Genomic DNA, 18957 nt, shown 5'->3' with positions numbered 1-18957 from the left:
AGAATACTGTTCGCTGAGCTAAGGAAGTTGCAGTTTATCCTGAAGTGCAAATACTACCAAAGGATTTTCAACTGGGGCATAAGTCCATTTACACACTTGAGAAGGAATCCTTAGTATTCACTGCATGATGAATTGGAAAGGAACTGAACAGAAAACAGGCAGGCCAGTGAAGAGAACCGCACTTACTAGTATTAGAAGACTCTCGACTAGTGACAAGAGCAGCACCCAGGGGACAGCAAAATATAAGGGAGAAGCCAAAGGACGTGAGCCACCCGGAGAAGAAAACGAATGGCTGAGACAAGGACAAGGGGGAAAGCACGAAGACACATCAAAAGCCACGCAGAGGAGACTGCGGGAGACAGGAAGCAATGGTGTCCAAGGATGATGTGTAAAATAACAAAGGAAGGGAATCGGACGTGAAGAAGCAGTTTCCCTAGAGCGGCAGGGGTGGCTAGACTCCAGACAAATGAGGAGGAAAGAATCACTGAGAAAGTGACAACACAGAGCACAAGGGACTATTTCGGGGCTGAGCTGTGACAGAGGGAAGACAGCTGCAACCAAAGCCAGAGAGATTAGGACTCTTAATTTTTGTCGTTGTTGTATTTACAAAACAGGAGTTGTTTGAACTTTATGTCCAAAAAAACAGGAACAGAGTAGAGAAGGGGGGTTGAAGACACTGGGGAGAGAGCCAAGAGGCACAGAACAGCCCTGAGCAGGCCGGGCTGTGGAATCCAGAGCACAGGTAAGGAAAGCAGTAGCCTGGATGCAAGAGAAGAGAGCTCTTCCTCTGGGAGAAGCCAGAAAGAGTAAGGACTAAGGGAACGGAGTTCTCAGGTTCCCCAGTGAAATACAAAGCAAAATCATCTTCTGGGAATGAGGAAGAGGTAGGCTGGGAGGAGCAGAGAAGGGGGAGGAGCACCGCATCCAGACAGGAAGGACCCAGGAGCAATAGTAAAGGACCACCCTTAAAGCCCTTCAAAGCCCCAGGGACTAACCGGTACAGATGAAATGGAAAGAGAAGAAATGTACTTTCATTTGGAAAGAACGGTACCAGCAAATACAGGGGGGAAACTATAGGTGGGTAAGGCATGAGGCAAAACAGCAGTGATCTGGTAAGACTTCAAGAGATAAGTGGTTTTTTACCTAACTTCTAGTAATAAAAACATAGTTCACATCTGAAAAGATGTATCTACATGTATACCAAAAAAAAAAGTCACAGTTTTTCAGAATATCACAGAATTTTCAGAAAGCGTGAAGAAAACCTGATGCATAAAACACAACTTTGTGCTAGTAATGGTTTGAACACATACAGCACATTCGCCATTTCTAACACTCTCACCAATTTTGTGATCCAGATTTGTTTTCCTAATATTAACTTTGAAGTTGTTGCTTTCCCAGATACTTACTGAGGTAAAAATGTTTTAAAACCGCAATACTGACACCTTAAGTGAAAGGAGGTTCTAATGCAACTTGAATTCTGCCACGTACCCCAAGCCCGCACTGGATAAATTTCACCCCTATGCATATTTCCTGACCCAACAAACAAGTATTGCTAAAAGGCATTTGTGGGCACTAAGGAATAAGAAGTCCCACATCAATTAAGTCTCTAAAAATGAAAAAGATAAAAATTCTGTTAGATATCACTTTGTAGCATAAGCCACATGAAGCACAATAAAGAAAATGAAGCTGAAGAATAATACTTCTATTACAAGTGTTTTTATATAAAGGAAACAGATGCAGCCCCATCAAGGCACAGGGGAACTGAGGGGAATTAGGCTCGGACTTAAGGAAAACATTAGAGACAGAGCCTCAAACAAGGTTCCTAGAAAGCAAAATAAAAATCAACTGCATTACTGCAATATGACAGGGAGCTGATCAAGTATTTCTGGGTTAATAGACATTTCCATGGTATTAAGCCTATTAAAAATATATGGAAAATCGTGGATAGTATGTACCATATTTTGAAACTTACATTTTAGAGTAACATTTTGAACAATTTTTCTTCTATGTATTTGCTTTTTAAGAATCCCCAGAAAAGCCACAAAAGCTTCTGAGGCAAAGGATGAAAGAGCAAACGTCATAAGAAATATTCACTTCATCCATGCAAACTAAACACACAATCCCTGGCCCCACTGTCGGCTGCCATGACACGCACGGAATCCTAAGGCCCCGACACGGCACTGCTGGCGTCATCGAGGGGCAGCTGTCATTCTCCCCTCACCTGTCGGGCATAATGCTCTATTTCCTCTGCTCTGGTCTGATACCAGTCCATAACCTTCTCTACGGCAAGCTCTGGTGTCCTGTACCTCAGTAACTCGGGCTGTGCGGCATACAAGAATTCACTTTCATCTTGGAGACTCGGCTCAACCACCATTCTGCAAAGCACAAGAGAACAATTAGTAACTGATTAGAATGCTGGGAAAAATTAGAATTTTATGAAAGAGAGAGAGAGAGAGAGAGAGAGAGAGAGACAGGAACAGAGAGAGGGAGGGAGCGGTGACAGAGACAGGGAGTGTGCATGGATGTGTGTGGGGCGGGGGGGGGTGTTGGTGTGTATGTGTTTTCCCAATGTGGGCACACAAGATAAATGGGACATTTGGGGGGTAGCTTAATTTACTTCCTATTAGTTTTCCTAATTCAAAAAAATCGGAATGGACAATAAAAACAGCCATGCCACAAATCAATCAAATAAGTATTAACAAAATCAAAATCAACCTGGGAGGCTTTTACCAAACGCACACAGCTGGGAGCCCGTCCTGGGCGTACTAAATCAAAATCACCTGTGATGGCCAGCCAGGCCTCGTTTAGGGAAAAACACCTCCAGGTGATTCTAACTCAAATATAAATTCAGAGACCTTGTCTTCCATGCTCATAAAAAGCAGAGGAAATATGCCTTATTTACATCAATAATAAACCGTTAGTAGGAGTCAGCAATGTGGTACCGCACTGACATGTGCAAAGTACGGAACTGCTCTGGGCCACTCGCCGTAGGTAAAGAAGGACCCCAAGAGGAATGTACACAAGGATAACAGCCCAGGGGTCACAAATTATGAGGAGTTTTTAAGAGGATGATCCTGGCCAATTGCCCTCCATAATCAAGGACTAAAAAAAAGGACTTAAACCAAGATAGATCAGAGCGACCTATGGAAGCTGCCCCGTGCCACTAGGGACATCCATTCATCGGAGCCAGCCCGCAGTAAATGACAGGTGCTCTACGGTTACCATTACAAGGCAGTGGGCTCTGGAGTCAGAACTGAAGCACACTCCACTGATGAAAGCTCTGAAACTCTGCATTAATTACTGAGCTCAAACTAATCTTAGATTCATTTTATTCATATAAAATGGGTAGAATATAATGTGAGTATCCAAAATATTATAAATAATATAAATTAAGTACACAGAGAACATCGTCTGGCATGGAGCAGGTGCTTAATTTTTTATTTACAGGTATTTTTATTGGAATTATTAGTAGCTGTAATATATGAACAGACACAAAGCCCATAAAGATGCCTCAGACAACCTACTGTGCTTGTAATTGGTACCCCTTTACCTAGCTAGTCTCGCCACTCCTTTAACATTCTGACCAGTGGTTATTCCCCATCACTGTAACGAAAAAAGTCACCTTTCCCTCTGCAATCTTTAATGCTGCCCATTTTGGCAGGGAAAAATACCCATGAGCAACTCTGAGGTCCTTTGATATTTTTTTCAGTCCTTAACATTTCCCTCTCAGCACTGACAGAATTTCAGTGCTTTCTCCCTCCAGAAACGGGCTTCCCTCACTCCCATATGTGGGGCTGTCTGCCGTGTCTCATCTTCCCGGAGGCTCCTTCTGGATCATCTCCACTGGAATAGCCTCCTCTAACCGACCTCTGCACCCTGGCTCCTTCCCACACCCAGTGCAGCTCTCTCCTCTCTGCTCACTCTGGACTCTCTCTTGGTCTCGCCTTTGACTCTACGGCATAAGCTACCACATGCGCTACAAAAACAACCTTATTTGACCCCTAAGCCACACTTCACTCAGAAGTTCCAAAATCTTGCTATTTGCTCCTCGGTGTTTCACAGGCACTGCAAATGCAACAAAATCAAAACTGAATTCAGGATCTCCTCGGGTAATATAGTTATCTTTATAAAAACAGAAACCTGCTTTTATCATCCCCATGCTTACTTTTATAGCTTGTAATCTGCCGTAAATATTCTAGCCTCATCTTGGGCCAATCGCACTTTTGTTCTGGCTACTTCAACAAGGAAGGTCTTTATTTTTAGTCCTCGAAGGGGACATTGCCTTGAGCCTTCTTCCAACATGCTCTTCTCTCTGCTTAGAATAAGCGCCCCTCTCTTTCGCCAAACTTGCCCTCCACTGGGCTAAATTAAATCCTGTTCACTCTTCAAATCTCAGATTTCATAAGATTTTGCCCAGGATGACCTTCCTTGTCCTCCACCAAGTGGAGACCTCCCTGTGACATGCTCCCCGCGCCCCCCGCCCTGGGCTTTCCTAGCACCCATCACGTCAGTGATGTACAGCAGGACCATTTTTCCCGCCGGAGAGTAAACTTCACGAGAACAGGGACTGCATCTGCTGTCCTTCCTTCGGCATCCTTGCATCTAGCAGACAAGAGACACCAATTAAATGAATAAGCAACATGATACGTCCTGAAATACTGAAAATCTGCACCATCTTCAAATGCATCTTTTCCTCTGTCAAGCTCTTCCTGACTTTTCACTTTTAGTTTTAGGAGTTCTGGCAGAGAAGATTGGCTTAGATTTCGGCTTGCTGCGGTTGGTCTGAGAAGAAATGCCCAGGTGCCTTTTATCTACTTAGAATCACGCAAAGGCACGGGCTGTGGGGAACTGGGAGGCGTGGGATGAATGGGTCGGTGCTCTGCCCGTGCTACTCCCTCAAAAGCCCATCTAGAAATGAGAGAATTCACCTGTCAACAGTCTCTCCTGTCCACTGACTCCCCACCATCTTCAGTTTCTCTACCTCTCTTCAACCTCTCGTTACAATGGCTAAGTGACGGCTTCTAATTAAATATGGCTGAGGAAGACCACGCATTTAAGCTCCACTGTCTCCTGCGACTCCCCTGTAATGGCAGCACAAGCTCGTTCAAGGGAGAAGGGTGGAGGATGTCACACACACGCTCAGGAGGGGCAGGGTACATGCTCACCATTGCCTTCCATTCTAGGAAGCCCACAGTTAACGGCCAGAACTAAAAAATCAAGTAGCGACACAATTGTTATTCCCAGATATGGAGCTAATGGCAAAACTATCATCTGAAAGAATTAAAAGTAATTGCTTCTGGACAGCAGGAAATGGGGAGAGGGGAACAAAGGACTGCGGGTTTGGGTTCTGCTTTTTTTTTTTTTTTTAACAACAAGCTTTGTAGAAATTTTTAGCTCTTTAATCTACTTGCAAATATATACAACTTTGATTAAAAAATGAAAATTAAATTAAAAACAACTTTTAAAGATTTACTATTTTAGAGAGAGCACGAGTGAGAGGGGCAGAGGGAGAGAGAATCGCCAGCAGACTCTGCAGGGAGCAGAGTCCGACACGGGGTCGATCTCATGACCCTGATCACAACCTGAGCCGAAACCAAGAGACGGAAGTCTGCCCAACTGACTGTGTTACCCAGGCACCCCTAAAAACAACTTTGAGAAAGCAAACAGCAAAAACACAGCAGGACATTCAACTGCCATATACTAAAACTTATTGGAGTAAAAAAGGTAACTAAGACTTACTCCATTATCTCAGATATCCAAAACACAACAAAATTAAAGAAAATGGCCCACATTACCACTAACATTAAGAGAGCTTCCAAACGTCTCTTGCAATGATTACTCTACTGTTTAGGGCTTTTATTCATCACTTCTCAGGTAGTACATATACATACTATCAAAACTCCAAAAGCATGAAAAGACTCCTATCAAATGAAAAGCCAGCAGTGGCATACACCATCCATACTGCCACCATCCTTGCCACCTCTACGCCATGTTCACGCCTTCCAGCCATCTTCCTGGATTTTCCTCTACGCATCTAAACAGTATGTGCTCGTGTTTGATTTACCTACCACTACGTACTATTCAGCTGTCTTAAACCACAACCATCCACTTCCCCTACACCCTTTCCTCCCACTGTGGATATATCACAATTTCTATTAAAACCACTAATTATTTGCATTATTATGATTATGCGATTATGATTGTCTTCTCCTAAGCCAAGTGGTACATTATCATAACTATTGCTCTTTTTGAACAACTTTTCATTTTCTGGAGTTAATCAATGCCAACTGTCCTTCTGTCCCACCCACTGACTTCTATCCATCCATTGTTATGTTTTCCAAATTCTCTAAAAGATGTATTAATAGCAAAATATAAAAGAACATAAAGATTTTTCCCAAATAGTCAAATATAGCAGGTAATATTCCTGTTCCAATTTTAAAATTTTTCCAAGAGACCTGGCTCTTGAAGCCATCCACACCCCTCCACAGTCTGTGCTGGCTGCTCGCTCACCCGACAAGAACGCAGCTGTCACCCTGGGCCCTCCCGTTGCCACAGCCTATGTTAGAGCCCAGGTCTGAATCTAATGGCTTTCTTTTTTTTCCACTGACTCCTTCATTTTAATAAAACACATCTTCTATGGCTTCCTGAAATGAGATGTACACGGGTGGTAAATTTTACAAAACCTTACATGATTCACCTCATACTTGATTGATGATTTCTGCTAGATCTAAGAATCCTGATCAAAAACGATTTTCCATCAAAAGTTTTTATTCTATTGCTATTCTGGAGATACCTGAGGTCATTCTAACTCAAACCTTCCTTTTATGTAGTATGTTTTTCTCTCTGGTAGACTGCATCCTGGATATTCTGGAAGGTCTTGATGGTATGCTTTAGTGCAGTGGGCATTTCAATCTGAAAACTCATAGCCCTCAATTCTAAATAATAGGCTTGAAAATAGTTCAAAATTTATAAAATTTCCTCCCTTCTATTATATATATCATCTCTTTCTGGAATGCCTGTAATTTGAATATTAAGTTTGTTTTACAAAAACAAAGTTAAAAACTTTGCTTTCTTATCTAGCTCTATAAGGTAGATATAAGCTCTCTATATATTTTTCTACTTTCTGGAAAAGTACTTTGCTTTTATCTTTCAACCCTTCTAGTTTTTAGACACCAACTATCATATTTTTTATTTCCCAAAGTTCTCGTAGTTCTCTGTTCCTATTTTATAAAATCCTTTTGTTACTTCACAACGGCAGTATCTTCTCTTATTGCCTGGGCAATATTAATTTTTGAAGTTTTATTTTTGAGTGGTCTCTGACTTTCAGTTCCATTTTCCATGTGTTCTGCCTGCCGGCACCAGTCCTCAGATGTCCAGGAAGCTCGGGGGTTGCGGCAGGACTTATTCATTTGCTGTCTTCACTGCGACCTGGTAATGCACGAATCTTTCGGGACAGTATGTCAGTATCTAGAGGCCTCTTGTCAGAGGCTACTCCATTTCTCCAGAAAAGAAATCTCCAAACTTCTATTTGGGGAATACGCCTACATTCCAGGAGCTAGGAGGTGGCAGGGAACCAAAGCTTCAACGTTCAGGACACAGATTTTTCAATAAATGCTCCGATTTTCAACTCCAGCACGCCAACCCCACCCTATGCTGTGCCTAATGCCCAGGAATCTGGAGGATTTCTGGATCAATCTGAAGGTTCTCGGCCTCGATTCATGAATCCAAAAAATAAACCTCTGATTCCATGTAAAGGAAATACAGAAGGAGAGATGGCAAAGAACATTTACCTGACTGAGGAGTGAGGAAGAAGGGAATTCAAATGCTTTCAGCCCCACACCTCATCTCCCACCTGCCAGTAGTTGATGACTCCACGTTCTGAGGCTTTCCAAGGTTAAGTCTCATAAAAATAAAAATTCAAACTGAACCAAAAACAAAGATGTGTGCATACCATAATAACAACCATGAAAATTATATTTCTATGTGTCAAAGACTAAAAGGGAATACTTTAAAAAGAAAAGAGTCGGTGTATCAGGATCATTTTTTAGAATATTTACTTTGTAGTATTTAATATTCTTCCATTAAAAAAACTGTAATGTAACTGAGTAAAAGCAAGTCAAGTGTTTAAAACAACTCCACTCAAACTCTCAAATCAGGGACTATCAAGTTCATGGTCACCTACCACACACCACTTGGACAGGGCCTTCTACTCACCCATCCCAGAGAAATGAAGGTCCCTCGCACAGGCTCACCCTTACCTGCACTCCAGCTCCTCACACCAATCTTTATCTCGGTGTTTGTGTTCATGCCAAGGAATGAGCACCAAGGAGTCACCGTTATAGCTTAAATTTAAAAAACAAAAAAACAAAAAAATACACAAGCATTTAAAATACATATTAGCTCAATGACTGGCTACACAAGGAACTTGATGCAAAAAGTATTTCTATAACGTTAAGTCTCCTTTCCTGCTTATGGTATATTAAGTGGTACATGCTATATACAATATGTAAATGGAAAATACCAAATTGCTGATTTCTCTTCAATCAGAAAATGGTTCAAGAAGAAAAGGGTATTATTTCAAAACTAAAAATTTGGCAAGGAACTAAAGGACAGCATGGGTGTGTGTTCACTCACATATTCAAAAACATCTATCAAAAGCCTAAATTTTATGTTCTTATTATCAACATAAATGGCCCCTTGCTCTCAAAAAGCTTACAGTCTAACTTCCTGTGGTCATAGAAATGTTCTATAACTATGCTATCCACTATAGTAACCAGGGGCTACGCGCACATGTATTAAGCACTTGAAATACGGCTAAGAGAACTTTAATTTTAATTAGTGTTAATTAAAATTTAAATAGTCATATAAAATTTAATTTAAACTTAAATAGTGGCTACTGTACAAGACAACACAGACCTGGAGGACAGGTAATTATTATTAAGAGGGAAGAAATGGTTTTGCAGGTTAAAAATAACACTAAACGATCAAAAGGTACAGATTTTCAGTTAGAAGATAAACAGTACTAGGGATGTAACGTACATGATGACTAGAGTTAACCCTGCTGCATGACACATGGGAAAACTGTTAGTCAGGTCAGCAATCCTACGAGTCCTCATCACAAAGAGGAAACTTTTTTCTTTTTCACTTTCTTCCCTTTATATTTTATCTATAGGGGATGACGGAGGTTAGCTGAACCTATTGCAATAATCATTTCACAATGTATGGAAATCAAACCATCATGCTGTGTGCCTTCAATTTACACAGGGATGATGTCATTTATTTCTCAGTAAAACGGGAAAGAAAGCACACCACTAAAAAATTAAGAGGAGAACTAAGAGAGGGAAAAAATTAGGCCTGACTGGATGGAATTAAGAATAAATTCAGAAAGAGCACTGAGGTACAGACAGTTGAGTATGGTAACAGAGCAGAGCACCATGCCGCACATTGGGCAGCACGAAGCACAGAAACTCGGCTGCCTCGCACCTAGCCCTGTGGTCTTTGGCACGTGATTTTCTAGAGCGAAACACTCCAACCGTTACCTTGAAGGTCCCTTTTAGCTCTAATATTCCATAAACCCATGACAACATTTGAAACGTTCTGAATGAAGACAAAAATTTTAAGAGCAAATTTCAATTACTCTGCTTTATAGTTCAATGAAACATTTTCTCTCCTGTTTCTGAGTTTTAATAGTTGCAATTTTCTAAAATTTCGCATAGCCCCAGGGGAAGGACTGCACTTTCTTTTAATAATAGGTTGTATTTTGCACTTTCTTCTCTTACGAGGTTATGTAACGTGCCTTGCACAAGAAACACTTCGTAAACATTTGAATATTATGTCGATGAAGAGATTAGTACCCAGGTACCAGGTAACAGGAGCCCACTGGGCAGTTTCAGGTGAAGACGGAAGCTGAAAGCTCTGAGAACAGGCAGTGCTGTCCGTCAATCAACAGCGTCCCCATCAGATGATTATTACTGGCCCAAATTATCCAAAGTCAAAGATTCCCGTTAGATACAGACAAGAAGAAATGTATTATACCCTATTTTACAAACACAGTATTTTACCCACTTTGCAGCTAGCATGCAATGTCCTTGCCAACTGTGTACCAGAGATAGATTTGTGAAGGCATGTGAGTTCATATGTTTAAATTTCTGTGTCACATGTATGACTATTTAGCACAGATGCCACAATCACACTATTTCACTTGTCACCAAATAAAAAACTATTTTATTTCCCTCTTTGTCAATAACTAATACTTTATCACAGGCTACTGAAATGGAAAATAAAGAAGAACATGGGGATATAATGATGATGATAATGTTCACTCTTGCAACATAAGAATAAATTATAGCAGTGAATTGAGGAACAAGGAAGGAAAAAAAATGAACAAACGATTACTGCCTTTTCTAATTAAAGCAGACACGGTTCCATAGCTACACAAAACGCTTTCTAAAAGAATTTCAAAAAAATGTATCGCAAGTTGAGATTTGTACTTTCTACACAAAGTACATATTAGATACAAGGGTTATTACTGAAATGATTAATAGTGGCATGGGACCCTCAGCAAAATAATATTCATTTGGTATTTAAAGACTAGAAAGCTATAAAACTTTGTTAAGCTTCACTGAAACAGAAATGGGTATGAAAACATACCTGTTTTTATCAAAACACGTATTAAAGACAAGCTCTGCTCAGAGGTACACTCCAAAAGGTAGGCCTGAAGAGTCCTGGGCTAATAAAGTATTCTTGCTGCATTTTCAAGGCAAACCACTACTAAATGTTTCTAAATGTGCTGATCACCACTGATTTAGTAATAGTACTACTTGTACTATTAGTAGATCTGCAATGATCGGCAGCAATTATCTTTAACATTTATTGTTCTCTTACTATGGACTAGACAGGATGAAATGCGTTTAACATACAATACCTCATTTAGTCCTACCAATCTAATATAACTGGTGATAGGACCTTCCTCATATTATAATGGGAAAACTGAGGCCTAAGTTAACTTGCCCATCCTCATAAAACTAATAATTGACAGGGCCAGGATTTCAACACAACCAGTTAGAATCCAAAACTTAAACTTCTAGCTAGCACACACCTCTAGAGAGGGCAAAGGGCTAAAATCTAGCCCCAACCACAAATCCATCCATTCTCATTTCTACCATTCCCTTGCTTCATACCGAAGAGCCACCAGGCAAGATGTGTAGGAGGCTGGAAGAGGGTCATTTGAGCCTTCCCGAAATTTAACTCAGACAACCCAATAAGGACCATTTACATGTATATTTAAAGTACAATATAAAACCAAACTCAATGCCAGTAGCTTACTAATATGAGGAAACTAACTTCTACCAAATATGGCTGGACTTTAGGTCTGATCACCAACACTTACATAAAAGCAAAAAAACAAAAACTTTCTTTCAGCTCTTTCCTTTTCTTACAGGATGTTTCTGCAAAGCAAACTATTTTAAAACAACTTTTAGGAGTTAAAAATACTTGCTATAAAAATACAGTAATTTCTTGATCATGCTTCAAATAATTGCATTTCAAAAACAGGATCTCCTCCCTACCCAGAATATAAATTCTTTGAGGGCAGAATTTTTGTTTGTTTTGTCTACTGCCATATCCTCAATACCTAAAATAGTGCCTGGCATTTCACAGACTCTAAAATAATCTGTCAACTGAATTATTAAATGAAAGCACCAAGTTTTTTTTCAAGTGAACACTGTCAACTATGCTCAATTTTTTTTTTCAAAAAGTGCTCTCATGAGTATCACAGAAATTCAAAATTGGAATAAGGCAATGAAAGGGGACAATCTGTTCATAAGATTACCAGGTATGCCAAGGAAGTACATATATCCACGGAATCTGCAGGTCTGAGAGTGAGAACGAAACGCTTTCCGAACATAGACCAGTCCGCTGACGAAGCGTAAGCTACACCAGCAGTGGTGCACATCTAATCCAGGTAGAGGGACAGGTCATGTTCTAGCTCAGGTGGGAAAAATAGTTCAGAATACTTATTTCCGTAAATCTCACCTTTCTTAACACTTGAAAATAACTAATTGGTTCTATCATTGCCTTTCTAAAAATGCCCAGATTCTAGCTACTTATTCTTTCATAAGGTAAGCAGAGTGATAGCACGTACAATAAAATCCAGAGAAAACCTTTTTCATTAATTCTATTAGTCACATAAATCAGTTAATGGGCTAGGTGAAACTGTGGTTCACAAAAAACATAGTAAACACACTGCTTCCTTCTGAAGAACTGTAAAAAGTTTGGGGAGTTTGCAAAAGTTCCACTCTGAATCTGAAGTTCCACAAACACAAAACATTTACATATACTTTGTTTCATCTTTGTCTTTTATTGTTTCCGCTTGGCTTAAGAAGTCTTAAGACTTAAACGCATCATCCCCCACTAAAAAAGAGAAGTACAGGGTAAACTTAAATGATCTCTTTACAAAATAATGGCTGCTTAATTTTAAGATTCTTTATATTAGAATCCTGTTCATTGTTTTATTCCAAACAATAAACTTTGCTGGTTTCATCTGAAGGTAACATTTATCTGTCAGCAGGAAAGGAATGAATATTACAAGTTCTATTATGTTTGACTATTCTCTCGCCAATTATTTCTCACACTAAATTTAAATGTTTTATTTCAAAGAAATTTTATCAAGAATAAACTTGTAGAAAGTTCTTTTGTTCGTGTTCTATGCCGTGGAAACAAAAAGCAAAACAGACTGTGCATTACTACTAATTGCCACCTTTTATGCGCTAGTTTTAAGATGTGGAGTTATATTTATTTCTATTATTTAGCATAGAAGAAAATGTTCTGGTAAATAAAGGACAAGAAATAATAATAATGTGAGCCCACATGTATAACTACACTGTGGTTACCATTACCGAACAAATCACACTGGTCTGAAACTCAGTGGGAAACCAATCAAAAAGCTGTCATCAGTCAGAAGGCCAGGCTGGAAAAAAGCTATCTAAAGGCCTCACTCAGAGTTCTCTTCTGGACCAACAGGATTCACTCTCATTGACATATGACACAAAAACAATAGCAGATTAAGGAGTTATTTTGAAACTTTTTTTTTTAAGATTTTATTTATTTTTGTGACAGAGAGACAGCCAGCGAGAGAGGGAACACAGCAGGGGAGTGGGAGAGGAAGAAGCAGGCTCCCAGCAGAGGAGCCCGATGCGGGACTCGAACCCGGAACGCCGGGATCACGCCCTGAGCCGAAGGCAGACGCTTAACGACTGCGCTACCCAGGCGCCCCCAGGAGTTATTTTGAAACTTAACCCGTATTCTGGGATGTTAGCAAGGTAAACAAGAGACCAGAGTGAAAATACCACCTGCAGGACTTGGGCTCTCCTCCCCGCCCCCCCCCCCCCGTCCCATTAGTAAAACAGAAGGAATAACAGTATTAAGCTCATTTGGATTTGGGGAGAATCAAGTTAGCACATCTAAAGACCTCAGAGTAGTTCCTGATATCTAATAAGTGTTCAACTATCATAAAAAGCATCATTATATTCCTAACACCAGCAAGAAGGTTTTCATGGGGAGTAAAACACAAGATACATGTAACTGCGTGACATTTCAAGATCTACTTTATGATAAATAGTAACACTATATAAATAATATCAATGATTATGTTTACAAATACCTAACAACTGCAATAAACTCTGTTGACCCCAACCTGAATATATGGCTCCTGGCCAACACAATAAGCAGTAATAAGAAGTGATGAGCTGATTTATGGGGTAGAACTAAGCAACAATATCTACAAGGCATCATCTCTCTCCCAAATGCTTAAAACAAAATTTGAAAATAAGTATTTTACCATAAGCAACGGATGATCTGATTATTTCTGAGGAGGACAACTTGGCAAAATCATTAAAGTTTAAGGGAAAGCCACAAACCCCAAAGGAAAATTATTCCGAAAAGCTAAGTGAGAAAGGCTACTCTTCAGCAAGGTGCCTGCTGTCAACAAAACAAGGGGCAACAGATGACTACAGAGGTCAGTGATTGAAAAAATCGACCCTTACACATCACCTGTTCCTTTGAGAGAGGACACTAATTCCGAAGAACAGGCACTCAAGGTCCTCAGAACAATGAAGAATACTTATGTTTGCTACAAGGCAGGTTAGTAGGGGTAAAAAAGGCATCTTCAAACCCAAATTAAATGGCATGTACTTCAATAAGAATAAGCTAAAATAGACATTTTTTTTAAAATCCCCAAAACATTTATGTAGTAATTTTTACATTCAGCATGTGGTGTTACACACAAAAAAAATTTACAATTTTTTTTATTTCTGTCATGATTTTCATATTTATAATACTGCACCTATAGAAAATAGGGGTGAATTAAAACTGGTGAATTATAACTTTCATTTATAGCATAAACTCAACTGTAGTTTCCGAGTTGCCAGTATGTCATTCAGGAAGGGAGAACACATATTCAATAGGACACTACTGAAAGATCTGAGGTCTAAGAGTCAACCAAGCATTGATGAGGACTATTTCACATGGGGGAAGCTCAAAACTCATGTGCCAACCACCATCAGGGAAGTAACATAAGAGAAAGAGTCAATTTCACTCCCTGTTTTGTTACTTAGACTGAAGAGCAGCAAAACTCTTTTATTTCATACTACTTAAAAATAACAAGACCCTAATGAATCTCCTTTGGTCTATTAATTAAACCAGCAAAACCTTCCAGGACAAAGATAAAAGTATATGACTTCTGAATTTATCAACTACAAAACTAATGAAATATACCAAAATGTTTATGAATTGTTTCAATGTACTTTACAAACCCTGACCCGATATAAAGTTATAATGCTAACTTGAACCAAAGGATTAGAGAGGAAAACAAGAATTTTTTTGTCTTCCTTTTACTCATATAACTAAAGAAAACAGCAAAATAATGCCTATGCAGATCTCAAGACACAGGAAGTGTGATTTCCCCACCATCACCCTTCAAGATCCCGTATATTCCTGCCTCTAGACCTGCACTGAATGGGCATTTCACACACAGCACTTCCTCTGTGTGAGCACAAATACAAAGTTCGAAGCGATATATATATATACACATATGTAAATTCAGCAGTCCTGAGAGACAGCCATTATCTCTCTCCTTTTACAGGAGAGAAAACAGTGGCAGAGAAACGTTTACTAACAATGCAAAGTCACACAACTAAAAAGCTGCAGCTGGGATCTGAACCCAGACAGCCTAGTTCTAGAACCTGACTTACTGAGTGAATAAATAAATGATCAGCAGGAACACATCCACTAATATTCCCTTCATTCTAATATCAAAGCTCTCAAAAACAAACAACAAAAAAAAACCTTTTAAGAACTGAAAAGATTTAATCAAGATATAAACCTTAGTGAACCACATGAGAAATTGTTCAACATCACTAATCATCAAGGAAATGCAAATCAAAACCACAATCAGGTATCATCTGACACCTGTCAGAATGGCTAGAACCAAAAAGACAAAAAGTAACAAGTGTTGGCAAGTATGTGGAGAAAAAAGAACCATCATGCACTGTCGGTGAGAATGTAAATGGGTGTAGTCAATGTGGAAAACAAAATGGAGGTTCCTCAAAACCATATGATCCAATAATTCCACTACTGGGTACTTACACAAAGAAAATAAAAACACTAATTTGAAAAGATACGTGCACCCCTATGTTTACTGCAGCATTATTTACAATAGCCAAGATATGGAAGTAGCCCAAGTGTCCATCAATAGATGAATGGATAAAGATGTGGTACACATATATACAATGGAATATTACTCAGCCATAAAAAAAAGGTTGAGATCTCAACATTTGTGACAACATGGATGGACCTCTTAGAAGGTATTATGCTAAGGGAAATAAGTCAGACGAAGACAAATACCAAATGATTTCACTTACATGTGGAATCTAAAAACCAAATGAGTAAACAAACGAAAAGCAGAAACAGAGCACTTTGTGTTACATGCAACTGATGAATTATTGAACTCTACATCTGAAACTAATGATGGACTGTATGTTGGCTAATTTAATTTAAATGAAAAACAAAACCCATAAACACAGAGAATTGATGGTTACCAGAGGGTAGGTGAGTGGGGGGATGAGCAAAAGGGTGAAGAGTAGTGGGAGATATAACCTTCTGGTTACGGAATGATTAAGTCCCAGGAATAAAAGGCACAGTGTAGGGAATATAGTCAGTGGTATTACAATAACGTTGAATGATGACAGATGACAGCCACCCTTGTGGTGAGCACAGCATAAGGTATAGACTTGTAGAATCAATATGTTGTGAAACTAATTTGATGTTGAAACCAATCTGAAGCTAATATAACATTGTGTGTCAACAATATTTCAACTTAAAAAAGAAAAAAATTAATCTGAATAAATGAAAAATATAAAAGTCAATTAAGACTACACAGCTGAGACTGTGATCCTCCCGCAGCATTTACCTCACTGCTACTGTGATTATTTATTTGTACACAAGTGGTTCAGAGTGGGGGCACTTTACGCCCTCAGTACCCAACTTACAGAAGAGTCTCGGCAAAATGACTCAATCAAGTTAATGACTCAGCAAGCTCCTTTTAAAAAGGAAGCAATCTATTACTCTTTTCAAAAAAGCTCTTCAAAAAAAAAATTACACTTCAGAAACAAAATTGTATAGTGGCAATAGGGAGAAAAAAATGTGGATTGAGATTATTTAAAACGAATTTTAAAAAATTATAAATTCAGCATTTTAACCTCATCTAAATGGATAGAAAAGCAGTCTGATTCATGGCATGCATATTTACAATGTTGTCTTTACTTGGCTCAATCAATGTGGTGATCTTTAGAGGAAAAAACAATTGAAACCTTCTGTCACGTTCCCAGATAAAGGTTACCTGACTTTTTTCCACATTACTAAGCTTTGTGTGTATTTCTGTTACTTCTGGATGGTCCCCAACTTAGAATGGTTCGGTTTACAATTTTTTTTTACTTTACAATGGCGTGAAATGGATATGCATTCAGTAGAAACTATACTTTGAATTTTGAAGTTTGGTCTTTTCTTGGGTATGATACTGTCTCATGATGCCAGACAGCGGCAATGAGCCACAGCTTCTCGTCACCCATGCGATCAACCACTAAGGATAAACACCCAATTTACTTACAACCCTTCTGTAATCACACAACCATCCTGTTTCTCACTTTCAGTACAGTATTCAATAAATTACATAAGATGCTCACCACTTTTATTATAAAACAGGCCTTGTGTTAGATGATTTCGCCCAACTGTTGGCTAGTATTAAGCATCATGAACATGATTAAGGCAGGCTAAGCTATGACATTCAGTAGGTTAGGTGTATTAAATGCACTTTCGACTTAATATTTTCAACAATGGGTTTAGGATATAACCCCACGATAAGGCATGTAAGATATGTACAGTTATTTATTTGTGTCTTGCTCCTTTACTAAACTGTAAGCTCCTTCAAAGTTTGAGTCATTTTCATACCCTTAGTGCAATACCTGGCATTCATTTAAACCCCGCTAAATACTTGACAGATAGATGGACAAACTGAAGGACTGAGTATGAATAAATAAATAAATGAAAACAACCAGTAAACCACAGGGTATGTACAGCTCAAGATCAAGAGGCTTTTTCTGTGGCTAAAGATTTAGACAATGTACTTTAGAGTTTGCTCAAATTTTTCTGATTTAAAACTTCTGAAATGGACTATATAACCTCCTACTGCATACCCATGCCATTAGCAACGCTGCAGATACTGTGTCCTGCAGGTGGCTCTGTGCCTGTGCATGAGCGTGCAGAAGCAGAGAAAAGTGAAAGGTCCCAAGCCTTAAATAAGCAAAGAACCACAGAAGGTGGCTGGCCCTAAGACCCTGCTGTACAAGTCTTTCTATAGCCTTTCCATCATGAGTTCTTTGGATCTAGGCCAAATTACACAGCAGACTAATAGACAATCACAACTGAAGAAACGAAAATCCCAGAAATGAAGACAGAGAGACTCTGATGTCAATTCCACAGGCTGTGGTTGGGAAGACAATGGTCTAAGTATCTGTGGTGCAAGTAATTCTAACACATCCCTACCGCTGATGAAGTTCAAAGTTAAACTAGAGATTGCAGGAAGAAAAGAAAGCAAAGCATTAGAGAATTTGAAGGAAATGGGTCTAATATGTTTTAGTATAGATTCTTACTACCTAACAAACACTCATTCACACAATCAGAAACAAGAAGGACAGGAAGGGCACAGGAAGAGGAGAGGGAGTTGACGCTGGGATAAAAACAAGTTCCAGCTTATTCACGAACAAGATACTATATCAATTAAATAGCCCTATACCTACATTGCTAGACCACTTTCTAGAATTTTCAGATTAAAGAAACCCACTACAGATTAATTTAACCCACTGTAAATTAAGAAACCCATTTAGATCAACTTCACAGAGAAGCTAACCTTATAGCACGTGCGCGCGTGCGCACACACACACACACACACACACACACACAGAGTGTGATTCAATACACAATGCATTATGGGAAAGAACAAAATATGTTCATAACAACAGGGATGGGAACTCAGCTAGTGACATGAACAAACCTACATGCTTGGCATCCAGTAAAAAATACCAGGTATGCAAAAGAGCAGGAAATTATGGCCCATTATCAGGAGAATTATCAATTTCTTAAACCAGACCAAGAAACACCAATAACATGACATAGAAATAGAAAACTTTTTAAAAGCCCAAACCTAACTCCTAGGAATGAAAACGCAGCAGGTCAGATGAAAACACACCAATGGCAGTAAGGGCAGAAACCACAGAAGCAAAGAGTAGTCAGTTTACGAAGACACAGTAATAGAAACTATCCAAAATGAAATGCAGAAAAAGACTGAAAAAAACAAATTGTAGTAAGACAAGAGCAAGTGGCTCGCACACATGTAAGTGGTGGCCC

The 18957-nt window shown here is 39.2% G+C and overlaps 1 protein-coding gene across 2 annotated transcripts in view; it reads right to left on the bottom strand.

Moving 5' to 3' along the window:
• NBAS (NBAS subunit of NRZ tethering complex) overlaps positions 1-18957 on the bottom strand; it is a 341603-nt gene that overhangs the window by 205553 nt on the left and 117093 nt on the right. For both annotated transcript variants that reach the window (XM_044390391.3, XM_026519115.4), the window contains 2 exons: positions 8259-8342; positions 2222-2375 (listed from right to left, as the gene is read on the bottom strand). In XM_044390391.3, the coding sequence (XP_044246326.3) occupies positions 2222-2375; positions 8259-8342 (238 nt within the window). The remainder of the gene's footprint in view (positions 1-2221; positions 2376-8258; positions 8343-18957) is intronic.

Source organism: Ursus arctos, unplaced genomic scaffold, assembly GCF_023065955.2.
Source record: "Ursus arctos isolate Adak ecotype North America unplaced genomic scaffold, UrsArc2.0 scaffold_8, whole genome shotgun sequence".
NCBI lineage: Eukaryota > Metazoa > Chordata > Mammalia > Carnivora > Ursidae > Ursus > Ursus arctos.
This window is presented reverse-complemented; position numbering and strand designations above follow the sequence as displayed.